The 16,338-nt window shown below is 45.9% G+C and overlaps 3 protein-coding genes across 3 annotated transcripts in view; 2 read left to right on the plus strand and 1 right to left on the minus strand.

Moving 5' to 3' along the window:
* Nucleotides 1-16,338, plus strand: part of LOC141106742 (uncharacterized) — a 168,525-nt gene that overhangs the window by 91,727 nt on the left and 60,460 nt on the right. The gene's annotated exons all lie outside the window — the stretch shown is intronic.
* LOC141105431 (uncharacterized) overlaps nucleotides 1-16,338 on the minus strand; it is a 101,131-nt gene that overhangs the window by 54,689 nt on the left and 30,104 nt on the right. The window lies entirely within an intron of this gene.
* LOC141106446 (uncharacterized) lies at nucleotides 4,966-15,622 on the plus strand. Its single transcript, XM_073597225.1, has 2 exons — nucleotides 4,966-5,232; nucleotides 9,870-15,622. The coding sequence occupies exon 2, from the start codon at nucleotides 9,902-9,904 to the stop codon at nucleotides 12,206-12,208; it is 2,307 nt and encodes a 768-aa protein (XP_073453326.1). The 5' UTR covers nucleotides 4,966-5,232; nucleotides 9,870-9,901; the 3' UTR covers nucleotides 12,209-15,622.

Raw genomic sequence — 16,338 nt, forward strand, 5'->3', positions numbered from 1 at the left:
GCCAAGACCATACAGCGGTTTAACAGGACAGGTTCCACTCAGAAAATGCCTCACCATGGCCGACCAAAGAAGAGTGTACATGCTCAGCGTCTTATCCAGAGGTTGTCTTTAGGAAATAGACATATGAGTGCTGCCAGTATTGCTGCAGAGGTTGAAGGGGTGGGGGGTCAGCCTGTCAGTGCTCAGACCATACGCAGCACACTGCATCAAATTGGTCTGCATGGCTGTCATCCCAGAAGGAAGCCTCCTCTAAAGATGATGCACAAGAAAGTCTGCAAACAGTTTGCTGAAGACAAGCAGACTAAGGACATGGATTACTGGAACCATGTCCTGTAGTCTGATGAGACCAAAATAAATTTATTTGGTTCAGATGGTGTCAAGCGTGTGTGGCGGCAACCAGGTGAGGAGTACAAAGACAAGTGGGAGTGTCATGGTCTGGGGCTGCATGAGTGCTGCCGGCACTGGGGAGCTACAATTCATTGAGGGAACCATGAATGCCAAAATGTACTGTGACATACAGAAGCAGAGCATGATCCCCTCCCTTCGGAGACTGGGCCGCAGGGCAGTATTCCAACATAACAACCCCAAACACACCTCCAAGACGACCACTGCCTTGCTAAAGAAGCTGGGGGGAAAGGTGATGGACTGGCCAAGCATTTCTCCAGACCTAAACCCTATTGAGCATCTGAGGGGCAGCCTCAAATGGAAGGTGGAGGAGCGCAAGGTCTCTAACATCCACCAGCTCCATGAGGTCATCATGGAGGAGTGGAAGAGGACACCAGTGGCAACCTGTGAAGCTCTGGTGAACTCCAAGCCCAAGAGGGTTAAGGCAGTGCTGGAAAATAATGGTGGCCACTCAAAATATTGACACTCTGGGCCCAATTTGGACATTTTCACTTAGGGGTGTATTCACTTTTGTTGCCAGCGGTTTAAACATTAATGGCTGTGTGTTGCGTTATTTTGAGGGGACAGCAAATTTACACTGTTATACAAGCTGCCCTTAATACTTTACAAGTAGCAAAGTGTCATTTCGTCAGTGTTGTCACATGAAAAGATATAATAAAATATTTACAAAAATGTGAGGGGTGTACTCACTTTTGCGAGAAACTGTATATATGGGATATCTAGAGGTTTAAAGGCCATTCCTTCCCATCCCACTGAAGAAGCTTATCGAAAGAGCTGAGAAACAATCCAAGAACAACCAAGTCCAGTTACGTTTGATTTGCTTCCACTAGAGAGGTGGGATCATTGAGCTTGAGTTGGTCAACAATCAGAAAAATAAGCCATATGGTGGGTAGTTTTCAGGTATCTGGAAAGGATTGAAGAGAACCAGTCACTTCAAACAACAAAAGACCATTTTTCATTAGTCAAGTGTGCATCGTTCTACAAAACCATCCTTCCTAAACTCCTTTAGTTTGCTAATGTTTCATGCTGATGACACCTTTTGTGAAAATAAGGATGATTTTCAGGTAAAGAGTGGACAAGGCAATGCTTTGGTCCTTTTGGCTGGCTTTATATGGCAACCCTATTGTGTCCTGCCATAGTTGATAACCAGGGTTGCACAGGATCTGTGAGAAGCAAAGGAGGAAACGGGCCCAGCTCCATCACTGTACAAAATGGTGGCACCCAGCAGCAGACATGATGCACAAGTGACTGGTTCTCTTTATACCACAACCAGCTTGGGAGCTACGAGAGATTCTAAAAGCATGTGGGGAGATGGTGTCACTTCTGTTTGGGTTGATCTGTGGTATTAGACCCAAGTTGGTCCCCAGTACACAGACATGATATATAATACCTCTATGTCATTGTTTTGGAATCAGCGTCCTATTTATTTCATGAGCTGCGTGCATGATTGTGCCCTATACTCCAACCTGCCGGAGTCCCTTCACAACTATTTCAGAAGGGTTGCTATGTTGAATGTCCAAAAGGACACAGTACAACTGGTCCGTGTTGAAACCCAAAAGACAGCTGCTCACTGCAGAAGACTTGCATGCCAGAGATGTTCCTCAGAACAGGGGAACATCACCTCAAAACGTCCTCAGTCTTCTGGGCTGGATGATTCCTAATGAGCACCTACTGTGAGTGCTAAACTTTATGGCCTATACTGCTGCAGATACTGGCACTGACATGATGACGACAACAACGCTCTCTGCATCGGATAGAGCTGTCAAGCCCTCAGAAGAGGTGAATGGGACCCTGTGCATCATATGAGCAGCCCGGAAAAGGTATTAAAACAATAAAAAAAGCATAAATACTGCCAGTGGGGGCCACAAGAGGCTAAAGGAAATTGATATTGGAGGGGGGAAGCCCAACATTTTGGAGTTGGGCTTTAAGAAGCACAATGCTGAGTGAATGTCATCCTTGTAGACTAAAGAGAGGCAGAGCACCAAAAAGTCAATGAAGTGAGGAGTGTTTTATAGATTTACTTTATTAGTTCTAAAAAATTCAATGTGTTTAGGGGGTCAAACACATTGTCACTTTCAAGTACTTGATGCTCGACTCTTCTTTGGTGCTCTACCTCCTTTTCTTCTATGATCACACCTGAGGTTCCTGCACTGCTATTCTGGTAGCAAAGGAAACCTTCCGGGAATTCTTTAATATTTATTTATGTATATTATATACTGTATGCTCTGTTGAAGTTGAAACTGTCAAAGTATAAGGCAAACCTACCACTTGCACATATAACGCAGTCCTGTATGATTATCCCTTGCACTCCTAGGAGCAGAGAGGAAACACAAAGTGAGTGCAGAGGCATGGAAGTTCTGCATTTTTATCCCCTTCATCATCATCCACCCACCTTCATCTGACACCACTGACCAAACCCCCTGCCTCCCCTTCATCATCCACCCAACTTCATTGGCCACCACTGACCGACACCCCCCTTCTTCATCCAACCACCTTTACTGGCCACCTTGAACCATTCCTTCTTTGTCATTCAACCACATTCATTGGCCATCTCTGACCGACCCCATTCCTTCTTCATCATCCACCTACCTTCGCTGGCCACTGTGAACTAACCCGATTCCTTCCTTGTCATTCAGCCACATTCATTGGGCACCACCGACCAACCCCATTCCTTCTTCATCATCCACCTACCTTCACTGGCCACTGTGAACCAACCCGATTCCTTCCTTGTCATTCAGCCACATTCATTGGGCACCACCAACCAACCCCATTCCTTCTTTATCATCCACCTACCTTCACTGGCCACTGTGAACCAACCCGATTCCTTCCTCTTCATTCACCAACATTCATTGGGCACCACCGACCAACCCCATTCCTTCTTTATCATCCACCTACCTTCATTGTTCACACTGACCATCCATCTTCTTTCTTAATCATCCACCCACCTTCAATTGCCACCACTTACAACCCCCCACCTTCTCCATCATTCATCCACTGTTATTGGCCACCACTGACCAACCTCCCCTTTCTGCACCATTCACCCACCTTTATTGGCATCCAGTGATCAACCCCCTGTCCTTCTTCATGATCCACACACCTTCATTGGTATCGACTGATCAACCGCCTGTTCTTCATTGGCAACCCACCTTTATTGGCATCCACTGATAAACCCCCCGTTTTTCTTCTTCACCCACCTTCATCGACCACCACCGAACAATCCCTCCCTCCTTCTTCATCATCCACCCACCTTCATCGGCCACCACTGACCAAATCCCCTCCCTCCTCTTCATCATCCACCACATTTATTGGCCACTACGACCAAGCCTATTCCTTCCTCATCATCCACCCAACTTCATTAGCCACCAACGACCGACACCCCCCTTCTTCATCCACCCACCCTCCCTTCAATGGCCACCATGAACCAACCACATTCCTTCTTCGTCATTCACCCACATTCATTGGCCACCACCGACCACCCCCATTCCATCATCATCAACCACCCACCTTCACTGGCCACCTTCGCCCATTGTTCGCCACAAAAGCGTGCCACATTTTTTCTCTCCTACTAGGCAACGCCTACAAATAAATTCCCCGCACCTAAATAAAATAATACTCCACCTATATAAAAACTTCCCTAAAACGTTTTTTAGAATGTTGGCGACTATGTAGGGGAGTTTGTGTTTTAATTGGATACATTTTATAAACTTTGACTATTTATTACAAATACAATGAGTTATACATATATTACCTAATAATCTTATCCTAACAATTCCCCAGTATAATAATCACAACATACAACTCATTAAACAAAACAGTCAAATCAGAACCGGAAGCAGTCACTTCTATAGAAAGACTTCCGGTTCTTGCATTTCACAGGCTTCTACAACTACGGCAAGGCCACGCCCCTGTCAACTACGAATAGCTCGACGGTGTTTCATCAGATTAGGCGACCCGTCAGAATGTGTAACGGAAGTGACGTTTAGTCGCCGCCATCTTGCTACACCCCGCACACTTCTACAGTAAGGATACAGTTAGAAGGGGAGAGCGAACGTCTTGTTACACCCACCGGAATTTTGCATTTCACACTTATTTTTAACAGTAAAGTGAGTTTCTATAGTGAAATTCAGTGCTTAGAACTCCGTATGAATGTTTAGATGTTTAATTTTAAAAGCAGCGAACTTCTGTCAGATTAGCAAACCTATGAGATAAACAGGCTTGCCGCCGCTTTTAAAACTCAACATCTAACCAGTCAGACGGAGTTCTAAGTACTGCATTTCACTATATAAACTCACTGTACTTTTAAAAAATAAGTGTAAAATGCAAAACTCCGGTGGGTGTAACAAGATGTCCGCTTTCCCCCTTCTCACTGTATCTTTACTGTGGAGTAGTGTGGGGTGCAGCAAGATGGCGACGACGGAACGTCACTTCCGTTACACATTCTGACGTGTCGCCTAATCTGACGAAACACCAGGATATGACGTCTTCAAGGACTCCACCGCTACTGTAGACGCTAGAGGACAAAGTTGGAGTATTTTTCCGAGAGCGGCCATGTTGCTGTAGCCCCGCTCTTTAAAATGAACATAAAACGTCTGAGAGAAGCTAAAAGTCTTCTATTTTACCCTTAATTAGCTTCTTGATGATTTATAACGTATTTTTCAGACAGGGAGCTTAGCACGACTGTGGCAGCCATTTTCTAGTAGCCTTTCAGTGACCACCCAGGTGGAAAAGATTGGTAATAGACCACATCTCCCAGAAGCCTTTGCTCAGCCCACTCTCCATTTCCTGTTGGGAGCAAGATTTCAAGTGTCTGGGCTGCAGGACTGAGAGGTAGTTACAAGAACAGTGATGGAAATGGTGCTTGTCATTGATGGTGCATTGTGTTTATTGGTAGAAGTGGAGTTGTTGGGAGAACACAAGTGTGGAGGGGATTAGAACACAACTTCAACCCTGAGAAGGATTTACCCCCCCCTTCCTGACCAGGCCATTTTTTGCGATTCGGCACTGGGTCGCTTAAACTGACAATTGCGCGGTCATTCGATGTACTCAAACAAAATAGATGTCCTTTTTCCCCCCAAAAACAGAGCTTTCTTTTGGTGGTATTTGATTAGCTCTGCGGTTTTTATTTTTTGCGCTATAAAAAAAAAAAAAAAAGCGACAATTTTGAAAAAAAAACAACAATATTTTTTACTTTCTGCTATAATAAATATTAAAAAAAAAACAAATTTCTTCATCAGTTTAGGCCGATATGTATTCTTCTACATATTTGTGGTAAGAAAAATCGCAATAACCGTATATGGATTGGTTTGCACAAAAGTTATTGTGTCTACAAAATAGGGGATAGATTTATGGCATTTTTGTTATATATTTTTTATTTTCTTTACTAGTAATGGCGGCGAACTGCAATTTTTAGTGGGATTGCGGCGGACAGATCGGACACATTTGATACTATTTTGGGACCAGTGACATTTATACAACGATCAGAGCTAAAAATAGCCACTGATTACTGTATAAATGTCACTGGCAAGGAAGGGGGGCGATCAAGGGGTTAAGTGTGTTCCCTCTTTTGTGTTTACAACTGTGGGGGGAGGAGACTGATCGCTGTTCCTAAACCCTCACTCTCTACTCCCCCGACAGAACGGAAATCTGTATGTTTATATTGACAGATCTCTGTCAGGAACGATCGCGGGTGCCCGGAGGACATTGCGGGCACGTGCATCGGCTCCTACGTCACGTGACGGGCGCCCCCTATACCCCTTAAAGTAGCCCGCCGTACAGCTATGGCGATTTGTGCAGGGGAGCCGACCTGTCACAGGATAAGGACCGCGGGTGGCCGGCAAACGGTTAACTAGGTATAGAGCATCTAAGATAGGGTGACCAGACGTCCCGGTTTCTGGGGACAGCCCTCCCCCCCTGGATTGAGGACACTGCCCCTGGTGACCAGATTTTAAAATGAAATCCGGGTGAATATTTTTTTTATAATTGGCAAATAGTAAACTATTTTATAAGCATGTTTTCCTCCAATGATATATGCAGTGTGTGTGTTTATGGAATGATTGTATGATAGGAACGTTATTTCTCACACTTCCTCCATGAGAAAAAAAAAACACTTCTTAGAATTTTTTGAGATACGACAACAACATGTTAAGAAGATAAGATGGAGGAAGAAACTTTTCAATGTTCTGTATTTTATTCTTACCAAAGAATTTTGGTTTCAACAATAACAATATAAATGAACAATTCAGAACAGTAAAAGATTGCTGACAACGCTCTGCCCACATGACTTTTTTATCATTTATTTTCACACACATAGAGATTTCTTTTGGTATTTAATCTCCTCCTGGATTTTTTGTTGTTAAACAAACGAAAAAAGACCAGAAATGTTTTTCTTAGTTTCTGTTATAAAATTTTTCTCCTTCACCGATGGGCAGCACTGATAGGCGGAAATGATGGACACTGATAGGTGATAATGATGGACACTGATAGGTGATAATGATGGACACTGATAGGTGATAATGATGGACACTGATAGGTGGGAATGATGGGCACTGATAGGTGGGAATGATGGACACTGATAGGTGATAATGATGGACACTGATAGGTGGGAATGATGGGCACTGATAGGTGGGAATGATGGGCACTGATAGGTGGGAATGATGGACACTGATAGGTGGGAATGATGGACACTGATAGGTGGGAATGATGGACAATGATAGGCAGCACTGATAGGCGGCAATGATGGGCACTGAAAGGTGGCAATGATAGACCCTGATAGGCAGCAATGATGGGCACTGATAGGCAGCAATGATGGACAATGTTAGGTGGAAATGATGGGCACTGATAGGTGACAATGATGGGCACTGATAGGCAGCACTGATAGGCAGCAATGATGGGCACTGATAGGCAGCAATGATGGGCACTGATAGGTGGCAGTGATGGGCACTGATAGGCGGAACTGATGGGCACCGATGAGACTGCACTGAGGTGGCACTAATAGGCGGCAATGCTGGACACCGATAGGTGGCAATGATGGGCACTGGTGAAGAGGCTCTAATGAGTTGACAACTATTTTCATAATCAATTAGTTGTTTTCTTCCCTACTGCACTGGTAGGACAGTGATATGCTCCACTCATAGACACTGATACGTGGGGGGGGGGTTAATTCATCTATAATGCTATTTGTAATATGCAGCATGAAGAGCGTCTCACATCTATATACTGTGGCAGAATGGCACCTGTGGGCAAATAAATTGTATCCTTTAGGAGCCGCTAGGGGGTGCGCGCGCCTGCTGCACGGCTAGGGTCCCAATGCACGTGGCTGGCGGGTGCGATCGCGTGCTCACAAATCCCTGTTCTGTCAGGGGAGAGGAGACATATCGTTTGTTCCTATATGTCTCCTCCCCCAGTCAGTCACATCCCCCCACAGTTAGAAACACTAATGAGAAAACACATTTAACCCCTTGATCGCCCCCTTGGTGTTAACCCCTTCCCTGCCAGTGACATTTATACAGTAATCAGTGCATTTTTATAGCACCGATCACTGTATAAATGTCACTGGTCCCAAAAATGTGTCAAAAGTGTCCGGTCTGTTTCCCCCATAAAAACCAGGGGCAGGGGCGGTAGAAGGGTTAATGTCATTCCGAGGGAGATTGGGAGGAGCTACAGTGAAGAGGGCTGGAGGGGTAGAGATTAGGAGGAGCTGGAGTGCAGTAGGCAGGAGGGGCAGAGTACCGATCTCAGCCGAGAGCCAGCCAAGAGCCAGGGGAAACAGGTATTCTGGGGGAAACACTATTTTGGCAAAACACGGTCACACAAGTCCCGCCTCCTGGTTTGGCTCCTTGGCTTTGATAGACAGCACACTTGTCCAATGTGCTGTCTATTATAGGTAGGAGCCGATCCAGGAGGCGGGACTTGTGTGACGGCGGGCGCTCTGCGATTCAAATTAAAGCTGTCCCAGCAGGCGACGCCAGCCTCTGTGATGATCCAGGTGGTTTTTCTCACTGATCTCCTGCACTGGTAAGGCTGCATTACTGGGCACTGGGCAGGCTGTATTGCTGGGCACTGGTTGGGCTGCATTGCTGGACACTAATCGGGCTGTATTACTGGGCACTGCATTGCTGGGCACTGGACAGGCTGCATTGATGGGCACTGAACAGGCTGCATTGATGGGCACTGAACAGGCTGAGCTGATGGGCACTGAACAAGCTGCATTGATGGGCACTGAACAGGCTGAGCTGATGGGCACTGAACAAGCTGCATTGATGGGCACTGAACAGGCTGCATTGATGGGCACTGAACAGGCTGAGCCGATGGGCACTGATCAGACTGCATTGAACAGGCTGAGCTGATGGGCACTGATCAGACTGCATTGAACAGGCTGAGCTGAGGGGCACTGAGCAGACTGCATTGAACAGGCTGAGCTGATGGGCACTGATCAGGCTGCATTGAGGGGCGCTAAACAAGCTGAGCTGATGGGCACTGAACAGGCTGAGCTGATGGGCACTATGGGCACTGATCAGGCTGCATTGAGGAGCACTGAACAAGCTGAGCTGATGGGCACTGAACAGGCTGCATTGATGGGCACTGATGAGGCTGTATTGATGGGCACTTATCAGGCTGCATTGATGGGCACTGGTGAGGCTGAATTGATGGGCACTGATGAGGCTGTGCTGTAGAGCACTGGTGGGTATAATACACTCTTCAAATGTGCTTTAAAATGCATGATTTTCCCTTTTTATGAACAAGAAAATAATGACGTTGGGCTGGTATAATAATGCTATGGGGCTGGTATGAAATGATTTCCAGAAATATTGTTTATATCATACGATCATTTACATAAACACATACCACATACACTGCATATATAATTTGAGGAAAATATGCTTATAAAATAGTTTACTATTTGTCAATGAAAAAAATTTAAAAAAAAATATGTCCCTGGATTTAATTTTAAAAATCTGGTCACCATAGCATCTACTAACTCTATAGTTGTTATTTTGGGCTTACGTCCTTGCCTCGGTAAACATCGTTACAGCCTATTGGGGTGTCTAATGCCTTAACACCTGTTGGCGCAATCTCCAGCCTGGCCAATTATTTTCGAGTGTACATACAGCCTTTTTTTTTCCATTTTGAAAGGAGCGGAGAAGGGGGTCCATCCTCAGTTTACTGCTGTATGTGTCCATCATTGGGGAGATTCAACCTTTCCACTTGTCCTGGTGATCCCTTGTCTAGAGAAATCATTTTGACTTCCTCTTGAGTCTTTGAGACAGGAAGATCTCCCTAATAGGGAACAAGTGTTGGGTTTTAGCCATTCTGAACGTTATCCAACACCACCACTTTGCATGCGGCTCTCAAACATAAGATGCTTTCATGTAGCAGAAGTAACCTCAAGGACCACAAGTAAGTCACATTTCAGCCTTTGTTGACCTCAATAGGTTCCTTATATCATGCATATTTATTTTCTGCAGGTGCGTACAAGGCCAGAGCCTATCGCTTCCCGATGTCTGCATCCCAGTCTACCGAGGAAGGTTCAGAGATGAAAACCTTGAAGATGGATGGGTCGAATGACCAGGGGAGGATACTTACATGGACTAGAAACAAGCACTCCAGCTTGGTCCTAGTCCAGCTCCCACTCATTGAAATGTCAAGGCCTCCAGAGCCTAAGGGGTATTCGCCTACCCACGTTAAAGAGGAACCCCTCTCATGTGCAGAACAACCTCCACAGTCTGAGAATCCTAGAACTGTAGACCATGCTAAGTCTACCAGTATAAAGGTGGAACCCCTTTCATGTCAAGAAGAACATGTCCCAAACTCATACACGTCAACACCTGTGGGTCGTTTGCAGGGGTCATCTGTTAAGGAGGAGCTAAGCTCTAATGAAGAGCAAAACCTGGACATTTTCACACCTGCACATCATACCCAATATTCCTTGACTTCTGTAAAGGAGGAACCCCTGTCAGCTAAAGACCATCTCCCCCACCCTGACATCGCCACACCTACATGTCGTACAAAATATCAGTCTACTGATAATGGTGAGGAACCTCTTCCAGTTGTAGAACATTTCCCCCATCCCGACCCTTCCACACTCATTCATCATACCCACTGTTCATCTAGTCATATTAAGACAAGAACTCCTCCATTTGGAGAACACCTTCCATACCCTGACCTGTCCAAACCCCAACCTCTTACAAACTATATGTATATTAAGGAGGAGCCCCTTTCAAGCAAAGAAGATAATCTCAGCAACACCGATGCTTCCTTATCCACAGATGTTTCTCTCTTCATTAAGAGGGAATCTGACTCACCTAACAAATTCACGGATGATGACCATGAAATTCATCTATCTGCCGATCCTATGGAACCTTTGTATGCTAAGCCCGTGAAGGCATCATTTTCACCTCAAGGGGGGACTGTTTCCGACACAGACCACACACTTTTATCAAATTTTATTGGACACCCTGATGGGACCAAGTTTGAATGTCCCGAATGTGGGACGTGCTTCAGCGACATTTTGAGTCTAAACAAGCACCGAAGAGATCACGCTAATGAAGAAACCTCCCAGGATTGTGAATCCAGAAGCTGTCTAACAAAGGAGACCCAACATGGTGCCCGTCAAATAGCTTCAGGGCAACCAATATTGTATAAATGCTTTCAGTGTGGTGAATGTTTTCCATGCGATTCTCAACTGGTTTTCCATCAAAGATCTCACATGGGGGAGGAACCATTTGTCTGCTCCGAGTGTGGGAAGTGCTTCCAAAGTCTGGGACAGCTTACCTCCCACCACAAGACTCACTCAGGTCAAAAACCCTTTGACTGTCACGAGTGCGGGAAGTGTTTTCTCACCAAAGCTCAACTGATTGTCCATGAGAGATCGCACACGGGGGAAAGACCGTTCCCGTGTATTTTGTGCGGGAAGCGATTTGCGGAGAAAGGGAAGCTGAGCCGGCATGAAAGGACCCATACGGGGGAGAAACCCTACAGCTGTCCTGAATGTGGAAGACAGTTTGCTGAAAAGGGTAAGTTAGGCAGGCACCTACGAACTCACAGAGGTGAAAAAAGCACAGACTGTCCAAAAAGTTTCCCCTGCAACCAAAGAACCCACAGAGGAGAGAGGCCTTTCGAATGTACGGAGTGTGGGAAGTGTTTCGGCAACCACAAACAGTTTGTCGTCCATCAGAGAATCCACACGGGTGAGAAGCCCTTTAAATGCGAGATGTGTGGAAAGTGCTTCACAGAGAAAGGGAAGCTGGTGAGGCACAAACGATCCCACACGGGCGAGCGGCCCTTCGCCTGCGACGAGTGCGGGAAACGATTTGCAGAGAAAGGGAAGCTTGCCCGGCACAAGAAAACCCATGCTACTGAGAGAGAATTTCGGTGCTCAGAATGTGGCAAGGATCTCAGTAACAAATTGTCTTTGGTCATCCACCAGAGGCTTCACACCGGAGCGAAGCCCTACGTGTGTACAGAATGCGGCCGGCGCTATACATACAAATCCTCGCTCACCAAGCATATGAACGTCCACTCCCAGGAGAAGCGCTACGCCTGCATGGAGTGCAAGAGAGTCTTCAGCGAAGAACGCAACCTGACCAGACACTACCGAACCCACACCAGTGAGAAACGATTTAACTGCCCGGAGTGCAACAGGAACTACAGCGACAAGTCTTCCTTTGCCATTCACCTTCGACGTCACACGGGGGAGAAACCGTTCGTGTGCTCGGAATGTGGGAAGGCTTTCTGTGACCGTTCATCCCTGGGCAAACACCAGCGAAGGCACAAAGATGACAAGCAGAGCCTGGTTGACCTTTGACAAGCCCTTGTGGAACAAAAAGTACAACATTTCAGGAAAACGAATAATAAGTATTATAGTACGTAGACATTGGGCTTCGAAGGCTAACTGTAGATACATTTACATTACAACAGAACTCAACATTTGTAGAATTAAAGATTATTTTTTGGCCATGAAGAGAAACCATTGTGGGACAATTTGTCGGATATTTTGTATAATTAGTTTTCCTTTAGTGATACTCTTGACCATAACGATGTACAGCTGGAGTCTACAAACCTTCCAAGCAAAGGGCACGTTTACTGTCCTTCAGACTTTATAAGGGCCAGATTGTGGCCTGTGAGAGTAGAAAATGCCTCCGACTTGGTGGTCAGCAAGGGTAAAATAATTACATAATGCCTGTGGGCAGTGGGAGGTATTGGTATTAGTGGGAAGCAGGGGTGTTGCTAGGTCTACAAAAGATCTGGGGCTAGAGCCCATAGCAGCGTAGTAAAGAAAGTCATACGCTTGGGCGGGCATACACATGTATATACAGTAATATACGTGTGTATATCCCCAGAGAGCCCCCCAGTTACATCAGGTTCCCAAGAGAGCCCCCCTTACATCAGGGTCCCCAGAGAGCCTCCCCCTTGCATCAGGGTCCCCAGAGAGCCCCCTTACATCAGGGTCCCCAGAGAGCCTTCCCCTTAAAATCAGGGTCCCTAGAGAGCCTCCCCCTTAAAATCAGGGTCCCCAGAGAGCCTCCCCCTTGCATCAGGGTCCTCAGAGAGCCCCCCTACTTACATCAGGGTCCCCAGAGAGCCTCCCCTCCCCTTGGGGACCCCTGCAGAGACTCGGGGCTATGGGCCCCAGATTCGGGGCTATAGCCCCAAAAGCCACCCCCTAGCGACGCCACTGGTGGGAAGAATAATCCCTATTGGTGTCAGTGGAAGGAACAGTGTCCCATCTGTGGTGTCAGTGGAAGGAAGAGTGTAGGGTTGCCTCCTCATCCCTTTAAAACCGAACACATATGAATTACACGGGTTCTGTGGCTAATTAAGGTGATAATTAAAATCACTTGGTGCCTTATCTGTATTAAATTATCCTCAGAACCTGTGTAATTCATATGTGTTCGGGTTTAAAGGGATGAGGTGGCAACCATAGAAGAGCGTCCCATCTATGGTGTCAGTGGGTTGAATAGTGCTCCAGCTTTAGTTTCAGTGGAAGGAATAGTGTCTCATCATTGGTATCAGTGGGAGGAATAGTGCCCCCTGTTGGTGTCAGTGAGGTGAATAGTGCCCCATTGTTGGTGTCAGTGGGAGGAGTAGTGCCCCATCATTGGTGTCAGTCTGGGGAATAGTGCCGCATTGTTGGTGTCAGTGGGATGAATAGTGCCTCATTGTTGATATCACTGGGATGAATAGTGCCCCATTGTTGGTGTCAGTGTTAGGAATAGTGCCCCATTGTTGGTATTGGTATCAGTGGGATGAATAGTGGCCCATTGTTGGTGTCAGTGGGAGAAATGGTGCCCCATTGTTGGTGTCAGTGGGATAAATAGTGCCCCATGGTTGGTGTCAGTGGGGGGAATAGTGCCCCATTGTTGGTATCTGTATCAGTAGGATGAATAGTGCCCCATTGTTGGTGTCAGTGGGATGAATAGTGCCCCATTGTTGGTGTCAGTGGGATGAATAGTGCCCCATTGTTGGTGTCAGTGGGAGAAATAGTGCCCCATCATTGGTGTCAGTGGGGGGAATAGTGCCCCATTGTTGGTGTCAGTGGGAGGAATAGTGCCTCATGATTGGTGTAGGTGGGGGGGAATAGTGCCCCATTGTTTGTGTCAGTGGGATAAATAGTGCCCTGTTGTTGGTGTCAGTGGGGGGGGGGGAATAGTGCCCCATTGTTGGTAGCTGTATCAGTAGGATGAATAGTGCTCCATTGTTGGTATCAGTGGGATGAATAGTGCCCCATTGTTGGTATCAGTGGGATAAATAGTGCCCCATTGTTGGTGTCAGTGAGGGAAATAGTGCCCCATTGTTGGTGTCAGTGGGCTGGATAAAGACAAGCAAAGGGCCACATCCAGTCCATGGGTCACAGTTTGGAGACCACTTATGTACAGGGATGTGTACACGGGCCTAACAATTGTTCATCTTCATTCACAAAACAAAAACTACAAATATTGGAAGGGATCATGTTGAAGAAGGAAGATGGGGTCCTGAAGTTGCTGGCCTCCTGGTGAAAAAGCAAACTTAAAGCAGTGTATTTATTAAAAAAATAAAAATAAATAACATAGAGATTCTACTAGTAAAAGTGTATGCACATTCATTGTATGCAAATGCAGCAAAAAAATAAATAAATAAACAGAAAAAAATGAAAATACCACATTTGGCCACTAGATGGCACTAAGTACTATAAGAAAGTCATATGATACTTTGTACCATCTAGTGGTCAAATGTGGTATTTTCCTTTTTTTTTGGTCAGTGGCACTATTTCCCTTTATGACACCAACTATCTAGGGGCCAACTGCGGTATTTAAAAAATATTTATTTTTGGACAGTGACGAGGGTTAGAACCCCTGGCAGGTGTTTACTGCTTTCTGTGGCCACATTAGTTAGATTTGCTCTGTTTTTCCTGGTGACCAAAGTAACGGGACGGAAAGTGAAAGAAGATCAAAAATGTTGAGCTGTCACAGAACAGAATAAATGGGGAAATCTTTCAATGGGGCACTTGTTCTGGTGACCACTGTCTGAGAAGGCTTCCTTTGTAGACATTTTCTCTCACTTCCTGTTTTGTCTACAGGACAGGAAGTGGAGGGAAATCTGTCCAATGGAACACAAGTCCATCTTAAACTTCAGCCTTGCACAGTTGTACAGCCTCCTCTCTTGGACTGAAATTGCTTACTCTGATTGCACTGCACATGGAGAAGCTACAGCAAGTCACATAGAGTCCGCCTCATTTCCTGGTTGGAGGACGTCCAGTATCATTTAGCCCTTTCCTCTCCAACCTGACTCTCCCTAGTTTGCCCCCCTTTCATTCATTGGATTTCAGTTCTTGAGGCTCGGCAGCACATGCAATTACAGCCTGCCTAGGACCGCCCACTCCTCCAGACTGACATCCACCGATTAAGGCATATTTACATATTAACTCCTCCCATGACCCAGCCCACTGCGAATCCAGTGTGCCAGTTTATGTTTGGAACAAGCAACAAACCTTATTTGCGGCCATGTACACTGCTATATCCACACTACACATTTTTTTTTTTAAAAGCCGTGGTGTGTGAACACACTCCAAAAACTCCACACCACAAATCCCATAGTCCATTTCGAAAGTGAGCAAGAGAGGGTGGCTACCTACCTACATACAGTGAGAACAGAGAATAAAGTGCTAATGCAATTCTGTTAGGGAGACAAAAAAAATGAAAGTTGTTATCCCTTCCTCAGGTCAGCATGTTCATCACAAGGATTGTATTAAAACGGAATTCTGGAAATTCAGCTTCTGAAGGCACACTATGAGTTAAGCCCAAGGAGGTGCATGATATCTCCTGGGTTTACCTCTATTATTTATATCTGACAGTTTTATTGGGCTTCTGGAAGACGATTATCGCTGTATTTCCAGGAGCCCATCGCTGATTCTTCAGGTCTAAGCATCTTCAACATTCGAGTCGGTGCAGCTGCTATGCCTGCCCCTCCCCTCCTCCTGCCCTGTCACAGAAGCCTTTGTATTATGTGCATTCATTCATAAAATGAAAAGGCTTCTCTGAATGGGCAGCAGATTGGAAAGGAGAACATAGCTGCTCTGTGTACCTCCCTCTCCTCTTTCACAGCCCTAGGTGACGGTGTATGCTCCGGCAGAGCCACAAACCTGTCAGAAGTAAATAATAGAAGTTCAGGGGATGTCATGCACCTCCTTGGACTTAACTCATAGTGTGCCTGCGGCTGAATTGTTGGAATTCAGGTTTAAAGTGGCTAAGTAAAAAAAAATACTGCCAGCCCCTCTCTTTTATGAAGTCATAATACACTGTGTACCCGTTTGTGTAAAACTATGCCTGTAATTACCTTCTCTCAGAGCTTTTCTGGACCTTGCTTTGTGCACTGATGTGCAGTCATGTTGGAACAAGAAGAGGTCATCCCCAAACTGTTCCCACAAAGTTGGGAGCATGAAATTATCCAAAATGTCTT

Source organism: Aquarana catesbeiana, linkage group LG08, assembly GCF_042186555.1.
Source record: "Aquarana catesbeiana isolate 2022-GZ linkage group LG08, ASM4218655v1, whole genome shotgun sequence".
In the NCBI taxonomy this organism is placed as follows: Eukaryota; Metazoa; Chordata; class Amphibia; order Anura; family Ranidae; genus Aquarana; species Aquarana catesbeiana.